Source organism: Salvelinus namaycush, chromosome 21 (genome assembly GCF_016432855.1).
Source record: "Salvelinus namaycush isolate Seneca chromosome 21, SaNama_1.0, whole genome shotgun sequence".
Lineage (NCBI taxonomy): Eukaryota > Metazoa > Chordata > Actinopteri > Salmoniformes > Salmonidae > Salvelinus > Salvelinus namaycush.
Genome location: NC_052327.1, coordinates 13,353,729 through 13,379,883, shown reverse-complemented (window position 1 = coordinate 13,379,883; position 26,155 = coordinate 13,353,729). Strand labels below are relative to the sequence as shown.

Sequence of the window (26,155 nt, the reverse complement as noted above, 5' to 3'; positions counted from 1 at the left end):
CGTGCCTGGGTTTGTTTGACAAAAACACATTCCTATATAAATATACTTCCATACCTTTAACTGCGACTTGGACACTTTCCCGCTTTTGTCCACGTCCAACGCTGTGAAAGCATGCCATATTGACTTTAAAAGTTCGTCCCGTAGTGCCATTGCGCTTGTTACTTGGTTGACTGCAGCAGTTAGTATATGGGAAAGTTGATCATACTAGGACACAACGAGACAGTCAGTCACCTGACAAGCTCCACAGCAATGTCATGAAAATGCTAGGTTGTAGCACCGCTCAGCGCCAAGGGAGAGCGCAAACGTTTATTCTTCTTCCGTGAGTTTTCACCGAGGTTGGCATCCAATATGTAGCATTACCGCCCCCAACTGAACTATAGTATAAATCCATTACACTTTGTGATACAACATGGGAAAAGGGGAAACAGAAAAAAATGTAATTTACACTCATTATATCCCAACACCTTATTTCACTACTTTAACCCGATCTGATCCTACCCTAGGCCAATGAACTGAGAGGACGGGACACTACCACTCAACACACCCTGTAACTCTTCTGAAGTCAAATCTCACACCCCCAAGTACTTCTCTGCAGCTGCCACCACAACATCTATTTTCTGCGATTTATGTTCCATTTCTGCAGCACAGAGTGGGCACCCTGATTCTAGTTTGTGAGCTAGGCTGCCTGGGAAGGTCTCCCACTCATAAATTCGAGATAGGGGGAATCTATCAAATAGTGCACCTCTAACTTTATACAATACTAACGCAATAAGGACCATTTTGATTATGCCGCAGCCGTTCCAAAGATGGTGTCTGCCCGTTGGCCTTTTTCATTCGCGTTTCTCTTGCACTCTCTCCTGTCCTCATTAATTATATTTTTTATTTAACTAGGCAAGTCAGTTACGAACAAATTCTTATTTACAATGACGGCCTAGGAACAGTGCCTTGTTCAGGGGCAGAACGACAGATTTTTACCTTGTCAGCTCGGGGAGTCGATCTTTCGGTTACTAGCCCAACGCTCTAACCACTAGGCCACCTGCAGCCCCTTTAATAAGATAATGCTTTTAATAAGATAATGCTTTTTTTACAATGTCTCTTTGACATTGTAATATATTTGGTCTCCAGTCTATGGGCTACATAAAACACACATACGGCATTACTCTTTCTACCGTAGGCTACATCATTTATATTAAATTAATTGGATGGAGCGTTGATGGCGCGCCGCAGCGCTGCGTCTCTCCAAAAGACCATTGGAGAAGCACGCTGGCCATTGACAAGCTAAATATTTTGTGCACTGCTTATCATAGGGCCGCATCAGCGCTCATCTATATAGCCCTAATGCCACTGGGTGAGAGAAGTCATCATTGTTTTTGGTGCAGAATAATGTGAGGTGTTGTGTTGTTGGAGATGCGTCTTGGACAGTTTAGCTCGGAAAATGCCGCCCTCGTCAAACTACCACTCTAGCAGGCTGCCCAATCCTGCCTAATGGGCAGGCCGGCCGTGGGGCCTACCGGTAATCATATAATTATATTTAGAATCCCTATTAATTCAATGCTATCTCTTTGGGGCTAATCATAAATAGTTGTCCTTTAACACTCCATGCTTTCATCTGATTTTCAAACATTCACTTCAAAGGACTCCTTTACTAGGCTACCCGCACACGTTCCTCCACTCACAACATACTGCACTGCAAGCCTCCAAACAAAGTGGTGAATGGAAAGAGACATCTGTTACACAAAACACCAAAAAAGTGTAAAGACATTTGGCGATTGTCATTAGGCCAGAATGAATGCCTCTACTGCTGTCTGCTCGCGTCTGTTTCAGCCGCTCATCTCAGCCTTCGCAAAATGCCAGTGTTCTTTCTATACTTTCTATAGAACAAACTTCACGTCAGGATAGGCAACCAAAATTAATAATTCATGTATGTGAGTTATATTACACATAGGGGAGGGAGTAAAATGTAGGCAATCCCTGACTAAAGTTATGACAAAATATTTATTTTTTATCTTCTAATTGCGTTGGTAACCAGTTTATAATAGCAATAAGGCACCTCAGTCGTTTGTGGTATAGGGCCAATATACCACAGCTATGGGCTGTTCTTATACAAGGCAGTGCCTGGATACAGCACATAGCTGTGGTATATTGGCCATACCACACCCCCTTGGGCCTTATTGCTTAATTATAAACCAGGTGGTTCGATCCATGAATGCTGATTGGCTGAAAGCTGTGGTTTTTAGACTGTATAACATGGTTATGCCAAACATTTACTTTTGCAGTCCTAAATAAGTTGGCTATTATACAAGGGGTGGGTCAAATCCTGGATGCTGATTGGTCAAAACTGCACTCAAGCCAGTGTCTATTCAACAAGTTACCACTGGCTAAATCTATGACTGGACACAGCTAATGCCTGTATCCAGGCAGTCCGTGTTGTCGTGCTTAAGAACAGCCCTTAGCCATAGTATATTGGCCATATACCATATCTCCGTAGACCTTATCGCTTAAATATACAATAGGCAAGACCATAGCTTACTATTTTCCTGTCTATGGTTGTATAGTACTTAAGGGGCATACACAGTTTTCTGTAATATAAAGTGAGATGAATGAAGAATGCATTTGATAAGAATTTATTAAAAGAAAATACAGGCTATAAGTAATACCCTTTAGCAATGTTAAACAGGCTCCTTGCAGTGACAGTAAAATAAAAAGACAATTCATCGTCACAAAACAGGTGAACCTACAGAACAATGATTGTTTTAATGCAACACAGGCAGGGTTGTCGGCTATAAATGTACCAGTTGTAATATTGGCAATGAAAGTAATATATATATTTTTTTTTAAACAGGTTTGATACACACACTTTTCTTACATGTATTGCATGATCCATTTAAACTCAGAAGAAAAAAAAAAGTGAACATTTCTTCAAAAGTATATATTTAATGGTACACAAAATATGATCATAGGTGAACTTCATAGCAATGTTTTAAAACTACTCCAATTGGAGAAAAAAAATCCATCAACCCCCTTGAACACAGACAAACATGAATAGCAGCAGGTTGTGTGTGGCAAGTTCCCCCGTTGCCTTCAAAGTGCTCTTAAATAAAAGCGTTGTCAGATCCAGACCTTCGGATGGCTGACATCAGGCAGTAAGGTGCGCACATCTGTGGTCTGCTACATTCACACACTGAGAAGGGCTTCTCTGTGCTCCTCTCCAACAAAGAGCAAGACTAGGCTTTCAAAGAAGTGCAGGGACTACAGTGGAGAGCCTCGCCAATCTACTTAGACTTGGGGCTGACAAAGAATAGGTACAGTAAGGAACGAGAAGTTCACCACCAGGATTACTGGCAATTTGATTGAAAGGGCCAAGTCTTCCTACAGAACTGACTGTTTGACAAGTCAGTACTGATTGAATATGGCAAAGTCTCAGTCTCAGAGTTGGACAAAGCAGGCCCACCCACAGCATTGAGACAGGGTAAAGTCCCCTGTGACCAGTGGAAATGAGGCCCATTTGGCTGGATCGACTGGTCGATCTCCAAGGCATTCCTAGTCGAGCGCCAAACATTTCTGTAAAAAAAAAAACGATAAAGCCTTGCGTTCCTATTTTTCTTTATTTGCTTTGTGCTGTTGGTAGTAGGTGCACTTGATTCAGCAGCCATAGAGCCGGGAAGGCGAAGTGCTCCCATTTCATGTCTGAAGGTAGAACTCCACCTACCCGGCAGGCCCAGAGAGCAAATCAACAGCACCTATAGGCCTACCACTGGCCAATCAGATTTCTCAGATCACTGTCTGCTGTTTCATCGAAACATACTGTAAAAATAAACCTTGAACGCACACCAAAGTTGATACTGTGAGATTTCGGAAGTTTTAAAACCATGACTAGAGAGAACGAATACATCAAAGAGCTGTTTTTTTATGAGTAAGTTCATGTTTAAGTTGTTATTCAGCACCGTCAACACTTTGTTCCACATTTTTATAAGCCATAAAATGCACGTTCTCCCTACTTCCATTCATGCTGCAATGAACGAGTGCAGCAAAGTGTTCTGATAAGCTTGCCTTATTAACGACTTGTCTATTACCAGCATGATCATATATCACATTTCAAAATGGTCTGAGAACCTTGGCAGGGCAATTCAAGCATAGCCAATTTGCAGTGATAATGAATTGGGCCTATAGACTACTGCACAAACCTAATTGTTACAGAACTGTTTTCAATTGGTTAATGTTGCATAGGCTTAATACGTTTTAAAGTCAAATTAAAAATATTAAAAATATCTGCGCGGTAAATCGCAGCTTGCATTTTGACCCAGAAAAGGTTGGTGACCACTGCCTTAAGTAGAATCCACGCCACTTGTATCGAACAGAATACGTAGTCGGAAACTCAAGATATTTGTTTTCAGTCCATGATCCAGCACCATTATTGCTCGCCACTCAGGGGATCTGTGTTTGAGTCAGTCTCAGTAAATGTTCAGGCTCATTGAGCGGTTCATCTTCTTGCCGACGAATCTGTAGGTTTTGGGGTTGGACTGGACAGTGGAGCGGGTCAGAACTTTCTCCTCAGCTGCAGTTGTCTCAATCTGGGCCTTCTTCAGCTCCCTGGGGAAAGCAATGTAGAACAGTTAGACAAACCCTGAATTAGGGATACACATTTTTTAAATTCTGCTGCAGACTAACTGACCCTTATTAACCGGTAAAAACATTTTCCAAACAGTAAAATTAGGTGACAAACAGAAAATACTATGCATGCATACAAGGAACTGACATGTTTCATTAAGAATTTAAATGGAAACATGCAAAAATAGCAAGCCTATCGTTTTACATTCAAAAGGCTATATAGCCTATTATTGAACATGCAACTCCTGTAATGAAGCAGCTAATAAAACTTCATTTTTCAAACATTTGCCAAAATGCAATTAGCGGGAAAACACTGTTTTAAACAATTCCCCTAATGTGAGTTGTGTTAGAAACTTAGAGGGGGAATCCAATAGCAACAACTAGGATGTGTTGTTAGTATGACTAGGATTGTGCCTTTGGCTTCTGGACAATGAAAGAAAGTTGATATGAAAACCAATAGAACAGGAGAAATGCTGCTTAATGGCACAAGGAAGTCATTATAAAATAATTCCCTCCACGTTGCTATGGTTGGATTTTGGCTAGGCTACTATGAAGCAAGGTAAGACGCGCCTCATTATTTGAAGTAAAGTAAACCGTTCTGGTTTAAAACAATTATACTGCCTCAAGCTCATACTGCAGTGGTGGGTGACACGCTGATAGCCTATACACTCAAATGGAAAGCGCACTTTAATTATGAGACGTGATTAAGAAATATAAATAGTAGCTATTTTTAAATATCGTGGCAATCAAAAAACTGTTTGAAACGCGATTGCATTTAGAATTGTTGCACACACTGATTGGGCTTACAAAAAGCACACTTCACTCCAGCATCAGCTTTTTTGAGAGGCTGTTCACACACTGTCTGACAGGTTGTAGGCTATTCCACTCCTCAAACTTTCCTCTGTATGCCGATGTAAAAGCAAGAGCAAAAACGAGCTAACCACTGCCTTTAGTATGTTGACAAAAACAGCAACCTTCCAGGAAAACCATTGTGCTACATTCGATCGTTGTTTCAGTGCCATTCTGTACTTACTCCTGAAGCAGGGCGTTCTTGAACTTCTCTGCGTCGAGTTCCACACGGAGCAGGTCGGCACTCATTCTAGCTGCCGTCAACAGCACCGGGTGCTTGATAAGGTCAAAGGTGGATGGCCGCCTGGCGGGGTCAGGGTGGATCATCAGCTGCAGGGTGAAGGAGGAAAAAAAAAAAAAAATTGTACTAGCTAGCAATAATGAATAGGCTAACACAATCCAATGGATGTTTGAGAGCACAGTTCAAACAAATAAAATTGTTATCCCATGCACCGAATACAACAGGTGTAGACTTGACCGTGAATGCTTACTTCAAATGAACTGTATCCCTGTCAATATCACACAGCTTCATCATTTTCTCTTATACAAGGACAGTGAGCACCACTGAAGGGCAGTGGTACAGAAACGTATAGGTAGAGAACGAACAATATGGATTTTTTGGGGCTGATAACCATACCGATTTTCGGGGGTCAAGGAGGCCGATATTTTATATCATTACATTTGAAGATTTTAATGACAACATTTCCCATGTATACAAGAAGCATGGCTTTTCTCTGCGACTTTACTTTTACACTTAGTTATCAGTAGAACGTCATTATTCATGTTATTTATTACCTCTAAATATTAGTCTAGTATTCAAATTAAGGGATGGGTGGTATACTGTATTTTACTATATACCAGTATTGTTGCATGGCCCAGTTTGAGATTTTACTTGACCTTCTATAACAGTATTTCATCGTTTGGTTTGTTAAATGTGAAAGACAACTCCGGCAGGTATAATGCCAGTTTTTTTAGTTTAATTGTTTGCTACATGAGTCATCTCCTTCTCCTCCTGCATGCTGTTAACCACACCAAGCCCTGCCGTCACTCAAGGAGAGAGCAGTTCGACCATGGAGTCACAAGCACTTTGCCTTTCACTCTGCATGGTTAGATGGATGTAACAATGTTAGTGAAATGCTGCTTTCCACAAGCATTCTACAAATTACCAGTTAGTGTATCTGCTAGTTTGTTTTTTCTTAACAAGGTGCTGGTAAAATAATTAGTTAGCTGCTAATGCTAATCGTTATTTAGCTGGCTAGCTAGCTTGTTAAGTGTAAGAGCAAAGTGTTTTTGCTTTGTCATTATGGGGTAGTGTGTAGATTGATGAGGGAAAAAAACATTTTAATCCATTTTAGAACACTTTGGTCAACACTTATAAGCCATAAAACGCACATCCCCCCTACAACCAGCCTTGCAGCTGCAATGAATTAGTGAACGATAAGCTTGCGTTGTTATTATTAGCAGCTGTCTTTTTTAATACCAAGGAATATTTCACTTTCTCTTGTTATAGGAGTAACAACATTGGTGCGTGAGGTGAGTGAGGCAGAAATAATGCATTGCGACTTGAGCTTCGCAATGAGCTGGAAGACTGCCCCGTTTTCTCAGCGGCGGGAGGTAGAGCGGAGCCTCACCGCTGCTCCCTCCCTCAGACGCAGGCCATCAATACACACACACAGTGCATTTGGAAAGTATTCAGACCCCTTCACTTCTCCCACATTTTGTTATGTTAAACAGCCTTATTCTAAAATGGATAAAATAAAATATATAAAATAAATAAAAATATTCAGACCCTTTGCTATGAGACTCGTCATTGAGCTCAGGTGCATCCTGTTTCCATTGATCATCCTTGAAATGTTTCTCAATTGAATTTACCAATCAAGTAGTATTGGACATGATTTGGAAAGGCACACGCACCTCACTATATAAAGGTCCCACAGTTGACAGTGCATGTCAGAACCAAGCCATGAAGTCGAAGTAATTGTCCGTAGAGCTCCGAGACAATATTGTGTTGAGGCACAGATCTGGGGAAGGGTACCAAAAAATGTCTGGAGCATTGAAGGTCCAAGAACACAGCGCCCTTCATCATTCTTAAAATGGAAGAAGTTTGGATCCACCAAAACTCTTCCTAGAGCTGGCCGCCCAGCCAAACTGAGCAATCAGGGGAGAAGGGCCTTGGTCAGGGAGGTGACCACAAACCCGATGGTCACTCTGACAGAGCTCCAGAGTTCCTCTGTGGAGAACCTTCCAGAAGGACATCCATTTATGCAGCACTCCACCAAACAGGCCTTTATGGTAGAATGGATAGATGGAAATTAGGCAAATACAGCCCGCTTGTCATTTTCCGAAAGGCACCTAAAGGACTCTCAGACCATGAGAAACAGGATTCTCTGGTCTGATGAAACCAAGATTACGGACTACAGTGAAGCATGGTGGTGGCAGCATCATGCCGTGGGGATGTTTTCCAGCTGCAGGGACTGGGAGACTAGTCAGGATCGAGGGAAAGATGAACGGACCAAAGTACAGAGAGATCATTGATATAAACCGTCTCCAGAGCACACAGGACCTCAGACTGTGGCGAAGGATCACCTTCCAGGCAAGACAACGCAAGTCTCTGAATGTCCTGAGCGCTCTCACTTGAACCCGATCAAACAAGTCTGGAGAGACCTGAAAATATATGTGCAGCGACACTCCTGATCTAACCTTACAGAGCTTGAGAAGATCTGCAGAGAAGAATGGGAGAAACTCCCCAAATACAGGTGTGCCAAGCTTGTCGAGTCATATCCAAGAGACTTGAGGCTGTAATTGCTGCCAAAGGTTCTTCAACAAAGCACTGAGTAAAGGGACTTAATACTTTGTCATTATGGGGTAGTGTGTAGATAAATTAGGAAAAAAACAATTTATTCCATTTTCAAATAAGGCTGTAACGTAAAAAGTCAAGGGGTCTGAATACTTTCCAAATGCACTGTTTATATACACTACCGTTCAAAAGTTTGGGGTCACTTAGAAATGTCTTTTTTTTTTAAAGAAAATAAGTGTCCATTAAAATAACCTCAAATTGATCCAAAATACAGTGTAGACATTGTTAATGTTGTAAATGACTATTGTAGCTGGAAACTGCAGATTTTTTATGCAATATCTACATAGGCGTACAGAGGCCCATTATCTGCTACCATCACTCCTGTGTTCCAATGGCACGTTGTGTTAGCTAATCCACGTTTATCATTTTAAAAAGGCTAATTGATCATTAGAAAACCCTTTTGCAATTATGTTAGCAGAGCTGAAAACTGTTGTGCTTATTAAAGAAGCAATAAAACTGGCCTTCTTTAGACTAGACTAGTTGAGTATCTGGAGTGTCAGCGTTTGTGGGTTCGATTACAGGCTCAAAATGGCCAGAAACAAAGAACTTTCTTCTGAAACTCGTCAGTCTATTCTTGTTCTGAGAAATGAAGGCTATTCCATGCGAGAAATTGCCAAGAAACTGAAGATGTGGTACAAAGCTGTGTACTACTCCCGTCACAGAACAGCGCAAACTGGCTCTAACCAGAATAGAAGGAGTGGGAGGCCCCGGTGCACAACTGAGCAAGAAGAAAAGTATATTAGAGTGTCTAGTTTGAGAAACAGATGCCTCACAAGTCCTCAACTGGCAGCTTCATTAAATAGTACCCGCAAAACACCAGTCTCAACGTCAACAGCAAAGAGTTGACTCCGGGATTCTGGCCTTCTAGGCAGAGTTGCAAAGAAAAAGCCATATATCAGACTGGCCAATAAAATAAAAGATTAAGACAGGCAAAAGAACACAGACACTGGACAGATGAACTTTTACATGATCGCCAGTATTTTCTAGTCAAATTTACTCTACAGACTTCCCCTTTTCCTCCTGAGAAACCAGTAAACATTCCCCCGTTTCAAGTTAATTTGCCACGTCCTCTGCATCCATTTTGCTGTCACATGTTCAGAGTTTGTTACAACCAATTATGGATGTGATTATGATATGCTATAGGTCAGGCCCAATTGGTCACGAAACATTTATGCATCGCATGCACATGTAAAGACAGCAAGGATTGAGGGAATAGGGAATGTTTTTTCTGAACAAAATTAGGGGATTTCGGTAACATAACATTTCGGTCAGAAATGGCTGTAATTATGTTGCAGCTTCAGCAACACGGATGGCACAATAAACGCTGTTCAAGTTCTGTGGTGGTCTGTGGTGGTCGCTGCAGCAGGGAGGAGAGAGACAATGGGTGCTTGTCACACAGTCACTTGGTGTAATATATATATATATATATATATTTTTTTTTTACAGTGCATTAAGGCTGAGCCCAGCACAAATCAGATCAATTGCAGTCAGATGCCCTTGTCATTTGTGTGTCTCAGTGCTTGACTTGATTAACATATAGGATGTGTACAGTTGAAGTCGGAAGTTTACATACACCTTAGCCAAATACATTTAAACTACGTTTTTCACAATTCCTGACATTTAATCCCAGTAAAAATTCCCTGTCAAAGGTCAGTTAGGATCACCACTGTTTTAAGAATATGAAATGTCAGAATAATAGTAGAGAGAATGATTTATTCCAGCTTTTATTTCTTTCATCACATTCCCAGTGGGTCAGAAGTTTACATACACTCAGTATTTGGTAGCATTGCCTTTAAATTGTTTAACTTGGGTCAAACATTTCGGGTAGCCTTCCACAAGCTTCCCACAATACGTTGGGTGAATTTTACCCCACTCCTCCTGACAGAGCTGGTGTAACTGAGTCAGGTTTGTAGGCCTCCTTGCTCGCACATGCTTTTTAAGCCCACAAATGTTCTATAGGATTGAGGTCAGGGCTTTGTGATGGCCACTCCAATACCTTGACTTTGTTGTCCTTAAGCCATTTTGCCACAACTTGGAAGTATGCTTGGGGTCATTGTCCATTTGAAGACCCATTTGCGACCAAACTTTAACTTCCTGACTGATGTCTTGAGATGTTGCTTCAATATATCCACATAATTTCCCATCCTCATGAAGCCATCTATTTTGTGAAGTGCATCAGTGCCTCCTGCAGCAAAGCACCCCTACAACATGATGCTACCACCCACGTGCTTCACGGTTGGGATGGTGTTCTTCGGCTTGCAAGCCTCCCCTTTTTCCTCCAAACATAACGATGGTCATTATGCCCAAAAAGTTATATTTTTGTTTCATCAGACCAGAGGACAATTCTCCAAAAAGTACTATCTTTGTCCCTATGTGCAGTTGCAAACCGTAGTCTGGCTTTTTTAATGGCGGTTTTGGAGCAGTGGCTTCTTCCTTGCTGAGCGGCCTTTCAGGTTATGTCGATATAGGACTTGTTTTACTGTGGATATAGATACTTTTGTACCCGTTTCCTCCAGCATCTTCACAAGGTCCTTTGCTGTTGTTCTGGGATTGATTTGCACTTTTTGCACTAAAGTACGTTGATCTCCAGAAGACAGAACACGTCTCCTTCCTGAGCGGTATGAGGGCTGCGTGGTCCCATGGTGTTTATACTTGCGTACTATTGTTTGTACAGATGAACGTGGTACCTTCAGGCGTTTGGAAATTGCTCCCAAGGATGAACCAGACTTGTGGAGGTCTAGAATTTTTTTCTGAGGTCTTTGGTGATTTCTTTTGATTTTCCCATGATGTCAAGCAAAGAGGCACAGAGTTTGAAGGTAGGCCTTGAAATACATCCACAACTCCAATTGACTAAAAATGTTGTCAATTAGCCTATCAGAAGCTTCTAAAGCCATTACATTTTCTGGAATTTCCCAAGCTGTTTAAAGGCACAGTCAACTTAGTGTAAGTAAACTTCTGACCCACTGGAATTGTGTTACAGTAAATAAGTGAAATAATCTGTCAAACAATTGTTGGAAAAAGTACTTGTGTCATGCACAAAGTAGATGTCCTAACCGACTTGCCAAAACTATAGTTTGTTAACAAGAAATTTGTGGAGTGATTGAAAAACGAGTTAATGACTCTAACCTAAGTGTATGTTAACTTCAACTGTATATACGAATTTTTTTTACATTTAAATTTCAACCGATCGATTGAACAGACGACTCTTGGGTCGACCAACTTTTTTTTTTCTCCGGGGACAGCCCTAATGGAAATGATAATAAAAGTGCAGGAAATGCAGAAATGTATGTAAATGAATAAAATTACTTTTGTTTGGAATTGGATTGAACAGTACAAATCAGAGGTGACAAACACATTTCATGGAGTGTCTGCGGGTTTTAGTTTTTTCCCTTCAATTTAGACCTAGACACCCAGGTGAGGAGAGTTCTTTGATGAATTAAGGTCACTAATTACTAATCAAGTACAAGTGAGGAGCAAAAACCCGCAGACACTTGGCCCTCCGTGGAATGAGTTTTACACATGGTATAAATAGAGAAAGACCCATTGAAATCACTTAAAATTGGGCCTCCTGAGTGGTGCAGCGGTCTAAGGCACTGCATTAGCATTGCGGTGTCACTACGGCCTGGGGTTCGATCCCAGGGAGTCCCATTACATGGCTCATCGCGCTCTAGCGACTCCCTGTGGCGGGCCGGGCACCGGCAGGCTAAATTCGGTTATCAGTTGAACAGTGTTTCCTCCGACACATTGGTGCAGCTGGCTTCCAGGTTAAGCGATCGGGTGTTAAGGAGCGTAGCTTGGTGGGTCATGTTTCGGAGGACGCATGTCTTAACCTTCTCCTCTCCCGAGCCCGTTGGGAAGTTGCAGCAATGAGACATAATTAGGGATGCACCGATATGACATTCTTGGCTGATACTGATATCCAATATTTTTCTTGCCAGAAAACCCTGATGCTGATATTTTTTTTAGCAGCCTTAAGCATTCTAGTACAGTTAAATAGTTGAAACACACACTGACCAAAAATTATTTTGTTTGCATTTACACATGTCCCCATTACCAGTAAAACATAATCAAAACCTATTTCTTTCATTCTACTTGCTGTGCTGTTTCGTTGTTCAGTCGCTTCATTCTCAACCAGGATTTCATCATACATGCATGTCAAGCAGTGAAGTTTCAGCTCTGTCTGTCTGTGGCCTCTTCCTCTGTGCGCACTGTCACTAGGGCTGGGCGATATGGCCAAAATATATCACGGTAAAATAAAATAAAAAAAAGGATGGTATTTTTTGTTTTTGAATAATTACAGTTCTACATTTGCTTTATGAGTAGTGAGTGATCCTAGGGTGGCAACACATACATTAAGTGATTTCAAAGAGTCTTTCTCCATTCTGATTGTTTTATACTGTTCAATTCAACCAAAAACTAAATTTAAGCACTTATCATTTCTGCATTTCCTGCACTCAATTGCAGTGGTGGAAAAAGTACCCAATTGTCATACTTGAGTAAAAGATACGTTAATCTACTTGAGTAAAAGGCTAAAAGTATTTGGTTTTAAATATACTTAAGTATCAAAAGTAAATGTAATTGATAAAATGTACTTAAGTATCAAATAATTTCCAATTCCTTATATTAAGCAAATCAGATGGCACCATTTTCTTGTTTTTTATTTATTCACGGATAGCCAGGGGCACACCAACACTCAGACATAATTTACAAACAAAGCATTTGCGTTTAGTGAGTCCTCCAGATCAGAGGCAGTAGATGACCAGGGATCTTCGCTTGACAAGTGCGTGAATTGGACCATTTTCCTGTCCTGCTAAGCATTCAAAATATAACTAGTACTTTTAGGTGTCAGGGAAAATATAGTAAAAAGTACAGTATTTTCTTTAGGAATGTAGTGAAGTAAAAGTTGTCAAATAAAAATAGTAAAGATACCAAAACACACAAGTAAAAATACTTTCAAGTACTACTTAAGTACTTTACACCACTGCTCAATTGAGAATTTCCACACTGCCACGTAGGGCTGCACAATATGGGGAAATAATCTACGACTTCCTTTCAACCAAATGTTGCAATTGCGATTTGACTTGCGAAATAGAGCAACTGTTGGAATCATGGAAATAGAATGACTATTCTAATTCTATGGTTAGAATATAAGTGGGCACTTTGAACACAGTGTTGTTTGAGATGACAACTAATTAAAACGATGTCATTATAGAACGCTAGTAGATTTATATTAAGAAGCAAAGTGAAAACAGCATTGTTGTCATCAACATTGTGGCATGTGCTGCATTGACCAATCAGACTGAACGCAAGTGTCTCATGGTTGAGGAACATCAAATGTGCTCCTTGAGAGACAGGGGGCGTGGCTAGGTCTGTGTGGAAAGTGGCATGGCGAGAAAGAGTGGGGAGAGATGACTCAAGCAGTGAAGTAAACTATAAAAATGTATATATTACACAAGGCGTATCACATTTAACAAACCAAACATTCAAATACCAGTATAGAAGGTAAAGTAAAAACCCAAACCGGTCCCTTCATCAATATCGGTATATCATAATATACGGTATACCGCCCAGCCCTAAATGTCACTGTGTCCATTTCCATCTTGCCCAGCTCTGTAACATTTCACGTAAACCCGGTTTCTTTTCTGCATTGAAGTAGCGGTCCTTGTACCTAGCGTTGAGCATCGTGGCGACACATTAGAGGCTCAGAATGCAACCGAATCGCTTGTTCACAGTCTCTAGTACAGTACTTTTGCAAGTTAACCCCACGGTCTGTCAGCAGTTTTGTTGAGCAGGCATTTCAATTCCATGACAGAGGGTATCACGTCTGCTGCAGATGCAGGTGATGAGCTTATTTCTCGATTCAGTTGTTCGAATAGAGCTAGGTGTGTGTTCATGGTTTCAATGAGAGTCCACTGGTTTGTACTGATTGTTGCAGGTAACTCATAGTCGGCTGCGTACACGCCAATCACTCGTTTTTGTTCCAGAAGGCTCTCCATCATGTAACAAGTACTGTTCCAACTGGTGGAAACGTCTTGCCTTTTCGTTTTCACTCGAAGCCGCTCCTGTATTGCTTGCAGGCTATGCTAGCAGTGTGTGTTAAAAAAATGACCCACTATCTTCCTGGTTGCCACTGTGTCAGATGGGTCAAAACACCTTCGTTCACAGCCAAACGCAGCCAGTTGCAGTGTGTGTGCTATGCGCGGCAAACTGGCGTCTCCGCATTCTTCCAAAGCCTTTGTCATGTTACGTGCATTATCACGTAGCACAGCGTGTACTTTGTTCTTGAGGATTGTCCTAGTTTCAAACATGTTCTCAAATGCCATTGAAATGGCAGCAGCGGTGTGAGAACCAGCACATTCTTGAGCATGCAATACAGCTTTGTCAGTCGTGAAGCTAATAGCAGTGACGCCCATAGCAAGTAGGTCATGGATGTGCGTTTCAACAATACTGTGTAACTCCAGAAGGGCAACATCTGAAAAAGTGTCTACTTGGTAGAGTGTACTGGGGCTCGAGGTGCTTGACCAGTCGGCAAAAGCCAACATCATCCACGACAGAGAACAGTTGCAATGAAATCCAATATCTTGGCGTTAACGGATTTCGCCTTTGAGTTGTCTCGCTGAAAATGTTCTTACTCTTTCAAAATGACTGCTCGACTTGAACTTGTCGGAAGTGTGCGTTTAGTTTTTTTCTGCTTTTGTTCTAAGTAGTTGCTGAACGTCTGGGGGTGATGCACTTTCAAATGACTAGTTAGGTTTGTGGTATTGAAAGATTTCACTTTCTCCCCTCCTCGTGGAAATAATAGCAGCACAAACGTTGGCATATGGCTTTTTTGTTATCTTCCTTTGAAACTTCAAAATAGAACCACACAGCAGACATTGTGGGCTGGGTTAGGAATGCTGTGTTGCACGTGTAGTGCTGTAGTTTTCATGGCGGCATTACGCCATCCACCTACGTTTTATATTAGGTATGCACGTCAGCTTTGGCATCGGTTTTTCCACATCGCCATTAAACTAGAAATAGAGACGATGCCGATGTCATTTTAGCTAATATCGGCCGATACTGATATGCCTACAGATATATCATGCATTGTAAAAATTTAAAAAATATATCACTAATAATTTACGTGTTACCACCCTATGGTCATGAACAACTCAAATCATATTTAGAACTTTTATTATTCAACATAAATTACCATCAACAATATTACAATATGATATTTTGTCCATATTGCCCAGCCCAAGATTAAAAAAAAAATCTACATTATAGGATAATGCTAAATCAATGTAGCCCATCATATAAATTGACGAGGAAAGTTAAGGGGGATATAGAGATAGCTGTGAAGATGAAATTGACCATTAGAAAATAGAAACAGGCGCGCAACCTGTCCGTAGCATAATGATCAGCAATTAATACATTTTTGTGAAGCAATGGGTAGTTATGTTGACACAACATTTTCATTTGAGTGAGTTATCTGTGGCACCACTTACTGATAAGGGTGAACTTCGGCCAAACCTTTTTTCCCCCTCTGTCTTTTAGGGTTACCTATAGCACAGGTGGTCACCTAGATTCACTTTAGCAGGCCTATAATATATAGCCGAATATATTAAATTCAAATGTACACATCGTTCTTCTTCACTGTTCCCTTTTTGCGCAATTCACGCATCTCCGCTGGCAAATCTCTTCAACGAGTAGCCTATACGGTGCATTCGGAAAGTATTCAGACCCCTTGACTTTTCCACATTGTTATGTTACAGCATTATTCTAAAATGGATTACATAGTTTCCCCCCCTCAATCTACACACAACACCCCATAATGACAAACCAAAAACTGGTTTGTCCTTTAGGTGCCTTTTGGCAAACTCCAAGCAGGCTGTCATGTGCCTTTTACTGAGGAGTGGCTTCCGTCTGGCCACTACCACAAAGGCCTGATTTGTGGAGTGCTGCAGAGATGGTTGTCCTTCTGGAAGGTTCTCCCATCTCCACAGAGGAACTCTAGAGCTCTGTCAGAGTGACCATCGGGTTCTTGGTCACCTCCCTGAACAAGGCCCTTCTCCACCGATTGCTCAGTTTGGCCCGCCCAGCTCTAGGAAAAATCTTGGTGGTTCCAAACTTCTTCCATTTAAGAATGATGGAGGCCAATTTGTTCTTGGGGACCTTCAATGCTGCAGACATTTTTCAGTACCATTCCCCAGATCTGTGCCTCTAAAAACCAGTTTTTGCTTTGTCATTATGGGGTGTTGTGTGTAGATTGATGAGAAAAATGTATTTAATACATTTTCAAATAAGGCTGTAACGTAACAAAATATGGAAAAACTCAAGGGGTCTGAATACTTTGAGTTCCAGAAGACTTTCATTTTGCTAGCAAGACAGTTAAGACCTGTAGCCTGTATATGGACATTTTACCAAACAGTAAATTAATGATCACATGTTATTATTCAAGTGTGCTTAAGCCAGGAGTTCCCAAACGCAAGCCAACCTATATGCAGCATGTGTGGGTAGTTAAGATGCAGTCCAGCCAGAGGTACATCGCCGGCTTGCAACAGTGCACTCGCGCTAAATGGACTTCCGGCTGCGCAGGCCCGATAGACTAGGAAAGGCTAATATAGTTCTTACCTTGAGTAGACTCAGGAATTGCTGAGAGAGAACTTGTGGGATAGGTGGGAGTTTTCCCTGACGGATCTGGTGCCACTTGTCCCCATTGCTGGGCATAGGCTCTGCCCCAGAGGCACTGATCACAGTCAGGGCCAGGGAAAAGACGTCTGCCTTTGTCAAGTTGCTGTAGTCCTGGGAGAAAAGCTTGACGTGATTAGGGAAGCTGTAGAGAACCATTTTAATTATCAAATACTACACTTTAGCCAGGTAGAATCTGTTAAGTTTCTCCTGGAGAGAACACTCACCTCTTGAAGGACTTCGTTTGCCAGGAACCTGCTGTCACCTTCCTCAACTTGAGGATTGTTTAACCTCGTCACGTGGCCAAGGTCCCCTATTTTGTACACGACACTGGTGGCCAGTCCATCCTTTTCGTCCTCCTCGTCACACACGTCTACTACACTACCAACCGTCTTGCGTGAGATAAAAATATTGCCTGAAAGAGAAAATACGGAAATTAGTTTTCTAACCAGGTTTCCATCCAACCTTTTTATGCGGGTAAAGTACATGTCGAAAAAAAAAAAAAAGAAAAAAAAAAGACAGGCCTGATGAAAACAGAACATTTCCGGTAAACTTCCAAATGTCGACAAAATAAAATACGCTAGAGAAGGTGGGATCTTGTCGGGAAGATTGAATTATGCGAAGTAAACTTGGAGTCACACAATCACGTGTGGTTCTGCTACTATGACTCGTTGGGAAAAGCATGCAGTTTATTAGGCTACAGATTAAATAAAGGATGATGACCGTCACAGGGTGGTGAAAGTGCAAGGTGATGATCTTGATGGTCCTTTCCAATAAATATTAAGGATCTTATTCCGGTGACAATCAATCAGCGACGCTTGGCTGCCGTTTGACAAACAAAAATAATCTCGCTCTTTTGTCCATCATTATAATAATCTCATGTAGTAGGCTATACGTGCGCTCTAGCCAACAGCGCACAGATAGCGCTGTTGGCTAGAAGCGCACGTGCCAATACTAGAGTGGTCTCACTCGCTATATAACACAAAAAAACAACATTGTGACAAAACCATCAGTAGAGTTGAAAATGCGATGAAAACCCATTTAACTTGTATTTTTTTGTGTGTACATGGTAATTTAACACCAAAAAAGTATTTATGTGCACTACGTCATCATGCACAGCCTTTTATCAGCAACAAGTCAATTTGATGTAATTACATCTCTGGTGGGAAAACACGCATATTGTTTTTATGCAGATTTTTTAATAATCTGTCGCCAATTGGATGGAAACTAACCAATGACTAAAACAAAAACAGGTCAAACAAATTGTATTAAGCATTGAATTAGGGATGTGTTTCACAAGAGTTCCTGCTGTAAAACAATGTAACTTGAAAACAATTTGACACGAGCAAGAGCAGTGCGCTGGTTTCTCTTACTAGCTGTTAAAAAGTTAAACAATTTGTTTTAATCCCATTTCATCTCCTGATACAAAAGGTTCATGCTTTCCCCTCGGTGGTACTTACTAGGCTTGATGTCCATGTGGACCAGTGAGGACGAGTGGATGTACTTGAGGCCGCGCGTCACCTGCAGCAGAAGGCCCTTCAGATCCAGCTCTGACAGGAAGCTGAGCCGCCGGTAGTTCTTGGCCGTGACGTCCGAGAGGGTGCCAGCGTTGCAGTACTCGTTCTGGATGAGCATGCGGTCATCCTCAGCCCAGGCCGAGTAGTAGCGCACCACGTGAGGGTGCTGGCCCAGCACGGCGTGGGCGTACACCTCCCGGAGGGCGTTCTGCCTATGGTGGGAGGAGGGAAGTACAGATGTGGGAAGATTTGGCATTTCTTCAAGTTTGATGTTTACTGTGCCTGTTAGACTGTGGATATGACATCTCACTATTGCCAGCTTTAAGTCTCGAGACTGACTTCAGAAAATGTCCATATGCAATAGATCAACTCCAACTTACTCATCCACAGACCCTACCAGGGGCTTCTTTGAACACTTGATGGCGTACACGCAGCCATCCAGTCTTTTCACACACTTGAAGACTGCACCATACTCCCCACAGCCGATCTTCTCCAGCTCGTGGAACTCTGAGGCATACCTGGAATTCATGTTGCTCTCCATCATGGTTATTCTCTGAGGATAGAGAGTGAATAGAGAATCATATTAATCCAAATAATATATAGTTACACCATGTTATCGTTATCTCACAATAGACTCCATTTAACTGCATATGCGCAAATGCACATTAGGTTGAGAGCTTTGCTGATGGGACAAAATAACATGACCACAATGCTGTAAAGAAATCAGGACAAGAAATTAACTACCTTTGGTGGAAGATGGACTTCTTCCTCTGTTTCAGCATCACTCACCTCCATGTCCTCACCACAGGAGCTGAATAAGATGAGACAAAGAGCTTGTTAGCGCACATTCTACACACCAATGATTAGCACTGAAGCCTTCACACACACACAGCAGAGTTCATTAGTGACCATGATGGGGTCTTGGTTTCCTGCCAGACTTTTGCCGTACTCATGATTGTCAACGGATTTAACAAACCAGGCTAGAAATAACAATGGGCTACAATCTGTGTGTACCGACATACGGACACATTCAGGTATCACATAATAAGATAAAAACATAAGTGTTCAAATATTGTCTGTTGAAAATTGGACTAAGTTATTTTGCTAGATAATCCAATACTTAGTTGGGAAAAAATAAAGTCCTACATTCTAACAATGCTTAATGAGTGACATACTCGTTACAGTGTGCCCTCTTTCTGCTGTTCCTCTGTTGAGTGGCAGACTGGATGAGGAGGGATTCGGGGGTGAAGGGGTTGATGTTGACCAAAGGGGTCTGGCTTCTCCTGCTGTCCGGACCAGATTTTCCTGTGGATTCTACATTCCCGAAGAGGGCTACCCTCCTACTTGAGGACGCTGAGCTGGCAGTTCTGGCTTTGTTTAGCAAACTCTGAAAATGACATAATTAACATATTCAAGACATGTCGAGACACTTAGACAAGCCTTTTGATCAAGTTAAAATACCCTTAATTAATTGAAATAACATTATCACATATAAATAACTAATTGAGTAAAGTTGAAGTGAAATTGAAGTGAAAATCAAAATATGCCTTTCAATGTAAATACTGATGTCTAATTTGGAATCTGACTGACGAGATATACACTGCTCAAAAAAATAAAGGGAACACTTAAACAACACAATGTAACTCCAAGTCAATCACACTTCTGTGAAATCAAACTGTCCACTTAGGAAGCAACACTGATTGACAATACATTTCACATACTGTTGTGCAAATGGAATAGACAAAAGGTGGAAATTATAGGCAATTAGCAAGACACCCCCAAAAAAGGAGTGATTCTGCAGGTGGTGACCACGGACCACTTCTCAGTTCCTATGCTTCCTGGCTGATGTTTTGGTCACTTTTGAATGCTGGCGGTGCTTTCACTCTAGTGGTAGCATGAGACAGAGTCTACAACCCACACAAGTGGCTCAGGTAGTGCAGCTCATCCAGGATGGCACATCAATGCGAGCTGTGGCAAGAAGGTTTGCTGTGTCAGCGTAGTGTCCAGAGCATGGAGGCGCTACCAGGAGACAGGCCAGTACATCAGGAGACGTGGAGGAGGCCGTAGGAGGGCAACAACCCAGCAGCAGGACCGCTACCTCCGCCTTTGTGCAATGAGGAGCACTGCCAGAGCCCTGCAAAATGACCTCCAGCAGGCCACAAATGTGCATGTGTCTGCTCAAACGGTCAGAAACAGACTCCATGAGGGTGATATGAGGGCCCGACGTCCACAGGTGGGGGTTGTGCTTACAGCCCAACACCGTGCAGGACTTTTGGCATTCCATTTGCACAACAGCATGTGAAATGTATTGTCAATCAGTGTTGCTTCCTAAGTGGACAGTTTGATTTCACAGAAGTGTGATTGACTTGGAGTTACAATGTGTTGTTTAAGTGTTCCCTTTATTTTTTTGAGCAGTGTATATATATAAAATAAATATAGGTCACTGGGCCTTTAATATTATTCCAACAACAACTACCTTTACATTTTTGAAAATGTTAAGTTTCAATCAGTCATTTGGCTAGCTGTCAGCCTGCGGTTATGTAATTGTACAGTATTACCTGTACAAATGTGGGCGTTACTATTATTCCATTAACAGCTGCCTATTCATTTTTTTTTTTAAACGTTTAAAGTTTCAATGAGTCATTAGGTCATGCTGCCAACCTGTTATGTAATTGTACAGTACTACGTCACTACAAAAATTGGGACAATAGGCGTGACTATTATTATTGGGCGTCACTAATGACTAACATTCCCAAAAGTTTCAAATCAGTCAAAAGACATGCTGCTGTCAAAAGCACTGAGGTATAAGAAATGGAGAGAATGCCTCCAAGACGGCTGACCTTGGTTTTCAACGTAATCTACTCACATTCGCGTTTCGTGGTTGCTGCCATCTTTCTTACACTGATTACGCCGCTTGCGCACTAGAACTTGGTGCGCACTAGAACTTGGTGCGCACTGTAAAGAACGCGCCAAGAACTCTGTCAGAGCACCTGGACAGCTTAACCACAAAATAATGAGACAGATATTTCACTGAATGTTTAAATGTGAAGCATCCGCTTGGCGTTTCCACTCACTATCAAACATGGCAGTGAGAGGAAGCCCACTGGCGGGCAATGGGAGAAGATGGAACGAGATGGATTTTCTCGTCAATGAAACATTTGATCTCAATACAGATCTGTTCCCAAAACTAGAATCTGTTATTTACAGAGTGGACTAAGGTTTGTAGACTTTACCCTTTGCAAATATTTTTTTGTTGTAAAATTTTTATTGCGTTGTTTAGAAGGTGCAAAGGCAAATTGAGTTACTGCACACGCGCCTTTCCGAGTAGGCGTTCCCTAACGGAAATATGCAGATGTTACTAAACGCCAATACGATCTCGCTAGCTCGTGCTTGGCTCTGCCCCACTCCTTGTTTGTTCTGCCCACTATGGCTCATTTGTTCCAATTGGAAACGACAGGCTGTGGTCTCTTGGTTTAGTTATAAAAAAAATATTTGGCTTAACTAGTCAACCGGGGCCTCCAGAGTGGCGCAGCGGTCTAAGGCATTGCTTCGCAATGCTTGAGGCGTCACTACAGCCCTGGGTTCGATTCCAGGCTGAGTCACAGCCGGCCGTGACCGGGAGACCCATAAGGCGGTGCACAATTGGGCCAGCAACGTCCGGGATAGAATAGGGTTTGGCCGACCGGGATTTCCATTGCGCTCTAGCAACTCCCTGTGACGGGCTGGGCGCCTGGCCATTGACTTCGGTTGGCAGTTGTACGGTGTTTCCTCCGACACATTGGTGCGGCTGGCTTCCGGGTTAAGCGAGCAGTGTGTCAAGAAGCAGTATGGCTTGGCAGTGTCGTGTTTCGGAGGACGCATGGCTCTTGACCGTCGCCTCTCCCGAGTCCGTAGGGGAGTTGCAGCGATGGGACAAGACTAACTACCAATTGGATATCACAAAGTTGGGGAGAAAAAGGGGTAGAAGCACAAAAACATTCAAATGAACTAGCCAACCGGCACTTCCCCTGGCTAGCTGGGGTCATCTCAGAGCATGAACATAAAATGTTAATATTGTCGGAAAATAAAATATCGGCCACGGCGACAATAATTTGAGTAATTCAAAGGGTGTTTTGTGCACTAAAGTGATGACTAAAGTGTCTCTATTAGGACTTTTCTACTTTGACTTCTCTATGGGGCAGTCATAAACATGTTTTCAGACTGGAACCCTGGCTCCTTGGTCAAAAGCCATACTGCTGTTTCAATAACCACGTTTACATGCGCACAGTATTGCAGATGGTAGCGCATATTCCTCTTAAGGGCTTAAAAATTCTACAAGTACCACCATCACATTTCATACAGGACAAATCTTTCCACTGCTTTGGAGTTATTCTGTTTTCTCTACTGTCCCTAAACAAAACAGACACCTTTACAAATGTTAACTAGATTACTAATGCATTCTGGTTAGCACTACTTTCTTTAGTCTTCTGGGGCAACAAGTTATGACAGAAGAGAAGACGCAGGCATCTAACTATAGTTGACAAACAAACAGCCTTCCAAATGTCGTAAATTATTATATGGCCTACCAATGTTGGAAATTATAAGCAGAAACTTGTATGAATTAGGAGTGAAAGTAGCCAGTAGGCTATATGATCCAGTACAGAGTATCAGCAAAAAAAGTTATGGAATTCTGTACTGTAGGTAGCCTACGTTCTGAAGTGATTTGTTTGACAAAATCAGATGAAAACATCACAACACCCATGATATGCAAAACTGCCTGTGCAGCGAAAAACACCAGTAAATGGGATAAGATGTTTACATGCCACAGTATCCCAACTAAGATCAGCATCTCTCAGGCATATTATTCGGGTTTTGCATAACTGGGACAAGCTTCTTCGGGTTATTGTAAACAGGATATGATGTTTATACGCGTCAACTCAAACAGAATACTTGAGTTTACCGAATAATAACGGGGTATTGGTGTGTATGTAAACGTGGTCAATGAGGCTGACTGACGTGTATGTAATTGTACACCACTACAAAAGTGGGTTCTTTCGAAAGCTAGTTGTTTTATTTTCATACTTTCTACAAGAGTGGCAATTGGTGCACAAATCATGCATTTCATGAAATTTATATTAGAAAATGCATAAACTGGCAAACATAGCTACTATGGCATAGCAGGTTTTCTGAATCAAAAGTTCTCAAACCTTTGGTGTGTGTGGAGTATCAAAAAGGAGTAGTTTTTTAAAGGTTTTATGTTGAGGTGTGTCGGGGCAGTCTGGAATAGGTGAGCTCGAGCAGTCCCCGTCTTCCTGAATGCATGACCGCTCCGGTGAACTCCCGTACACCTGAGAGTTTTTCCGTGGTGACGCCGGGGAGCCTTTAATGAAAATAACGCTAATGGGGGGTTGAAGGTGAGACGGATAACGGAATCCTTCTTCGCCCCACCGGCACCGTTCCACATCATCCGCAGTCCGATTCAGAGGGCTGTTGTCCTCGAGTCGTTTAATATCGACACTGTCCAGTCGCATTGGAGAGTCCATTTCTGTAAAACCCGATACGTCTCCTGTACTGTTGCCGTCATCAATCGGGGCGTATTCTTCATCGTTCGGTGCAAACAGTAACTTTTGACGTATTGGTCGGGCATCGGGAGATAAACTTCCATGACGACGATAACTGTAACGCTGCATTTTTCATTTAAACCCTGGCTATCACTTCTTAAAAATGTGGTTGTTTATATTTAGCTAACAAAAAAATTGTTACCAACTCAACTGTTAGCTAATCCGCGTAAATTACTATGCAACTATAACGTTAGCTAGCTAAATGATCTACCCACCAGTATCAATCACAATACGATTATTAGCGTGTGATATCAAGAGTCACTGTGCACCAGAAAAGTCAAACCGACGTCGTCTAGCCGCGAAGAAAAATTGACATTAGCTAGCAAGCTACAGTAAATTAGCTACTGTAGCAAACGAGAAGTATGGCAAAAAGTAAACAAACTTGCTCAGAGATCTCATAGACCTTACATTCCGAACACTTTGTCGTTAACTTGACTTATCGCAAATTTGACATAACTAGCAAGCCTATGTTCATCTGATAAATTTGTTCCGAATACGTGTATATACGTTGCTACGTTCGTTAATATAAATCTAGCTAGACGCCCATGCCGTGGCCACTCCTACTAGCTAACGTTACAAGCACAGATGGACAATGAGACAGATATTTCACAGGATGTATAAATGTGAAGCATCCGTTTTTCGGTTCCACTCGCTACCAACTATGGTAGTGAGAGGAAGCCCACTGGGAGAAGTGGGAACAAGATGGGTTTTGGCCGACATTCTCCAAATACAGTTTTCTGTTACTAAAACTCCAATATGTTATGAACAGAGTGGACTACGTTTTGTAGACCTTAGCCTTTACAAAATTAAAAAAGAAATTGCGCTGTTTAGGAGTGCAAGGGCAAATGTAGTTATTGTACATCCGCACTTCCCAGAGTAGGCGTTCCCTAACGGAAATATGCGGTTATTTGCTAGCACGCGCCAATAGGCTATCACTAGCGCGTGCTTGTTATTTCCCTCCTCTTTGCTTGTTCTACCAACGATGACTCATTTGTTCCCATTGGAAACGACAAGCTGTGATTTCTTGGTTTAGTTATAAAAATCTTTGTTACAAGTTAACCGAGTTATTTTAGCTACGGCGGAAAATGGCTGCGCGGCACAGCAACTGAAATGAATCGGCTATTTTAAAACATTACAAACTAGAAAAGTGTATTTTCACAAAAAATCATTCACTAGCTAGCTATGTTTACAAAAATGGTTTTACTGTTCCTCCTATCACGCGTAATGTGCAGTGCTTCCCGCAACCGTTGATGAGATGACCTACTCATCAGCCAATGGGTACGACCCATGAGTTTTCAAAAGATGGGCGTTCCGGTGGGTAACCAAAGATTAGGTATTATTTTGAAAAGACTAGCGTGACCGCTCTAACATTGGAAATACATGTCCTCAAAATGGAAGGCAGTCAGGACCATCTCTAGCCAATGAGCAACATGGTCTGAGAGAGCATGTCGGATTATTCTGTAGGTAAATCCGAGCTCTCCATTTAGTATGATATGTTACATTTTGTATGTATTCATTTTTGCATGTCCAACATCCGTTGTGTATAATATGTTACAAATTTGCAAACGTACAATACGTTATAATCGTATATGTTACAAATGTAAAAATCTACCAGCCACTCAGGCAAAATATTTTTTTGTGCTAAAATTACACCAACAAAACACACAAAAAACAGATGAGCATGCTTTGTAATGTTTCCAAAAACAAATGTATTACTAGTAAGAAGTAATGTGGTATAATTGTTTAATTTCATTTTTTGGGACCTGAGTCTTAACCAAAATATTACAGACTACCCCAAAATAAAAAATCATGTTCCCGGGGTAATGTGACTCAAGTCATGTTTGTGCCTGTGAGATTGAGTCTGACTAGTAGAAGTGTTGTCTTTTCTTCTGTCATGGAAATTCTTACACAGGGACACTCAAAGTCAATTTTAAATTAATCATTGTTTTTTTGTCAGGGCGCTGGAAAGGTTAATAATACAACAGGGGCAGGCAATAGACAGGTAAAGGCAGGCAGGGGTCAGTTAACCAGAGGTGGGGCAACGGTACTGGACG

General features: G+C 41.7%; 2 protein-coding genes across 4 annotated transcripts in view; both read right to left on the bottom strand.

The window, feature by feature from the left end:
* LOC120066104 (switch-associated protein 70-like) overlaps positions 1 to 222 on the bottom strand; it is a 32,583-nt gene extending 32,361 nt beyond the window's left edge. Inside the window, exon 1 of one of the 2 annotated variants that reach the window (XM_039017223.1) lies at positions 55 to 222. In XM_039017223.1, the coding sequence (XP_038873151.1) occupies positions 55 to 150 (96 nt within the window). In that variant the 5' untranslated portion in view covers positions 151 to 222. The remainder of the gene's footprint in view (positions 1 to 54) is intronic. The other variant, XM_039017224.1, reaches the window with a different exon arrangement.
* Positions 223 to 2,608: 2,386 nt separating this feature from the next.
* LOC120066103 (wee1-like protein kinase 1-A) lies at positions 2,609 to 24,641 on the bottom strand. 2 transcript variants are annotated; one of them, XM_039017222.1, is made up of 9 exons: positions 23,688 to 24,641; positions 19,677 to 19,888; positions 19,291 to 19,312; positions 18,882 to 19,054; positions 18,445 to 18,713; positions 17,212 to 17,399; positions 16,928 to 17,098; positions 5,642 to 5,787; positions 2,609 to 4,590 (listed from the first exon to the last, which is right to left on the bottom strand). In XM_039017222.1, the coding sequence occupies exons 1-9, from the start codon at positions 24,168 to 24,170 to the stop codon at positions 4,452 to 4,454; spliced, it is 1,803 nt and encodes a 600-aa protein (XP_038873150.1). In that variant the 5' UTR covers positions 24,171 to 24,641; the 3' UTR covers positions 2,609 to 4,451. The 2 variants fall into 2 exon arrangements, with proteins under 2 accessions (XP_038873150.1, XP_038873149.1); XM_039017221.1 differs by having other exon boundaries at positions 19,246 to 19,312; positions 23,688 to 24,640.
* Positions 24,642 to 26,155: the final 1,514 nt, after the last annotated feature.

What these genes read in the sequence shown, in the direction of transcription:
- LOC120066103 (XM_039017221.1), bottom strand. Translation starts at nt 24,170, where the DNA reads ATGCAGCGTTACAGTTATCGTCGTCATGGAAGTTTATCTCCCGATGCC. An exon ending in CCACATGGACATCAAGCCTA is followed by an intron (nt 17,400 to 18,444) that starts GTAAGTACCACC and finishes TTTCTCTTTCAG; the next exon opens with GCAATATTTTTATCTCACGC. An exon ending in AAGAACGCCCTGCTTCAGGA is followed by an intron (nt 4,591 to 5,641) that starts GTAAGTACAGAA and finishes TGCTTTCCCCAG; the next exon opens with GGAGCTGAAGAAGGCCCAGA.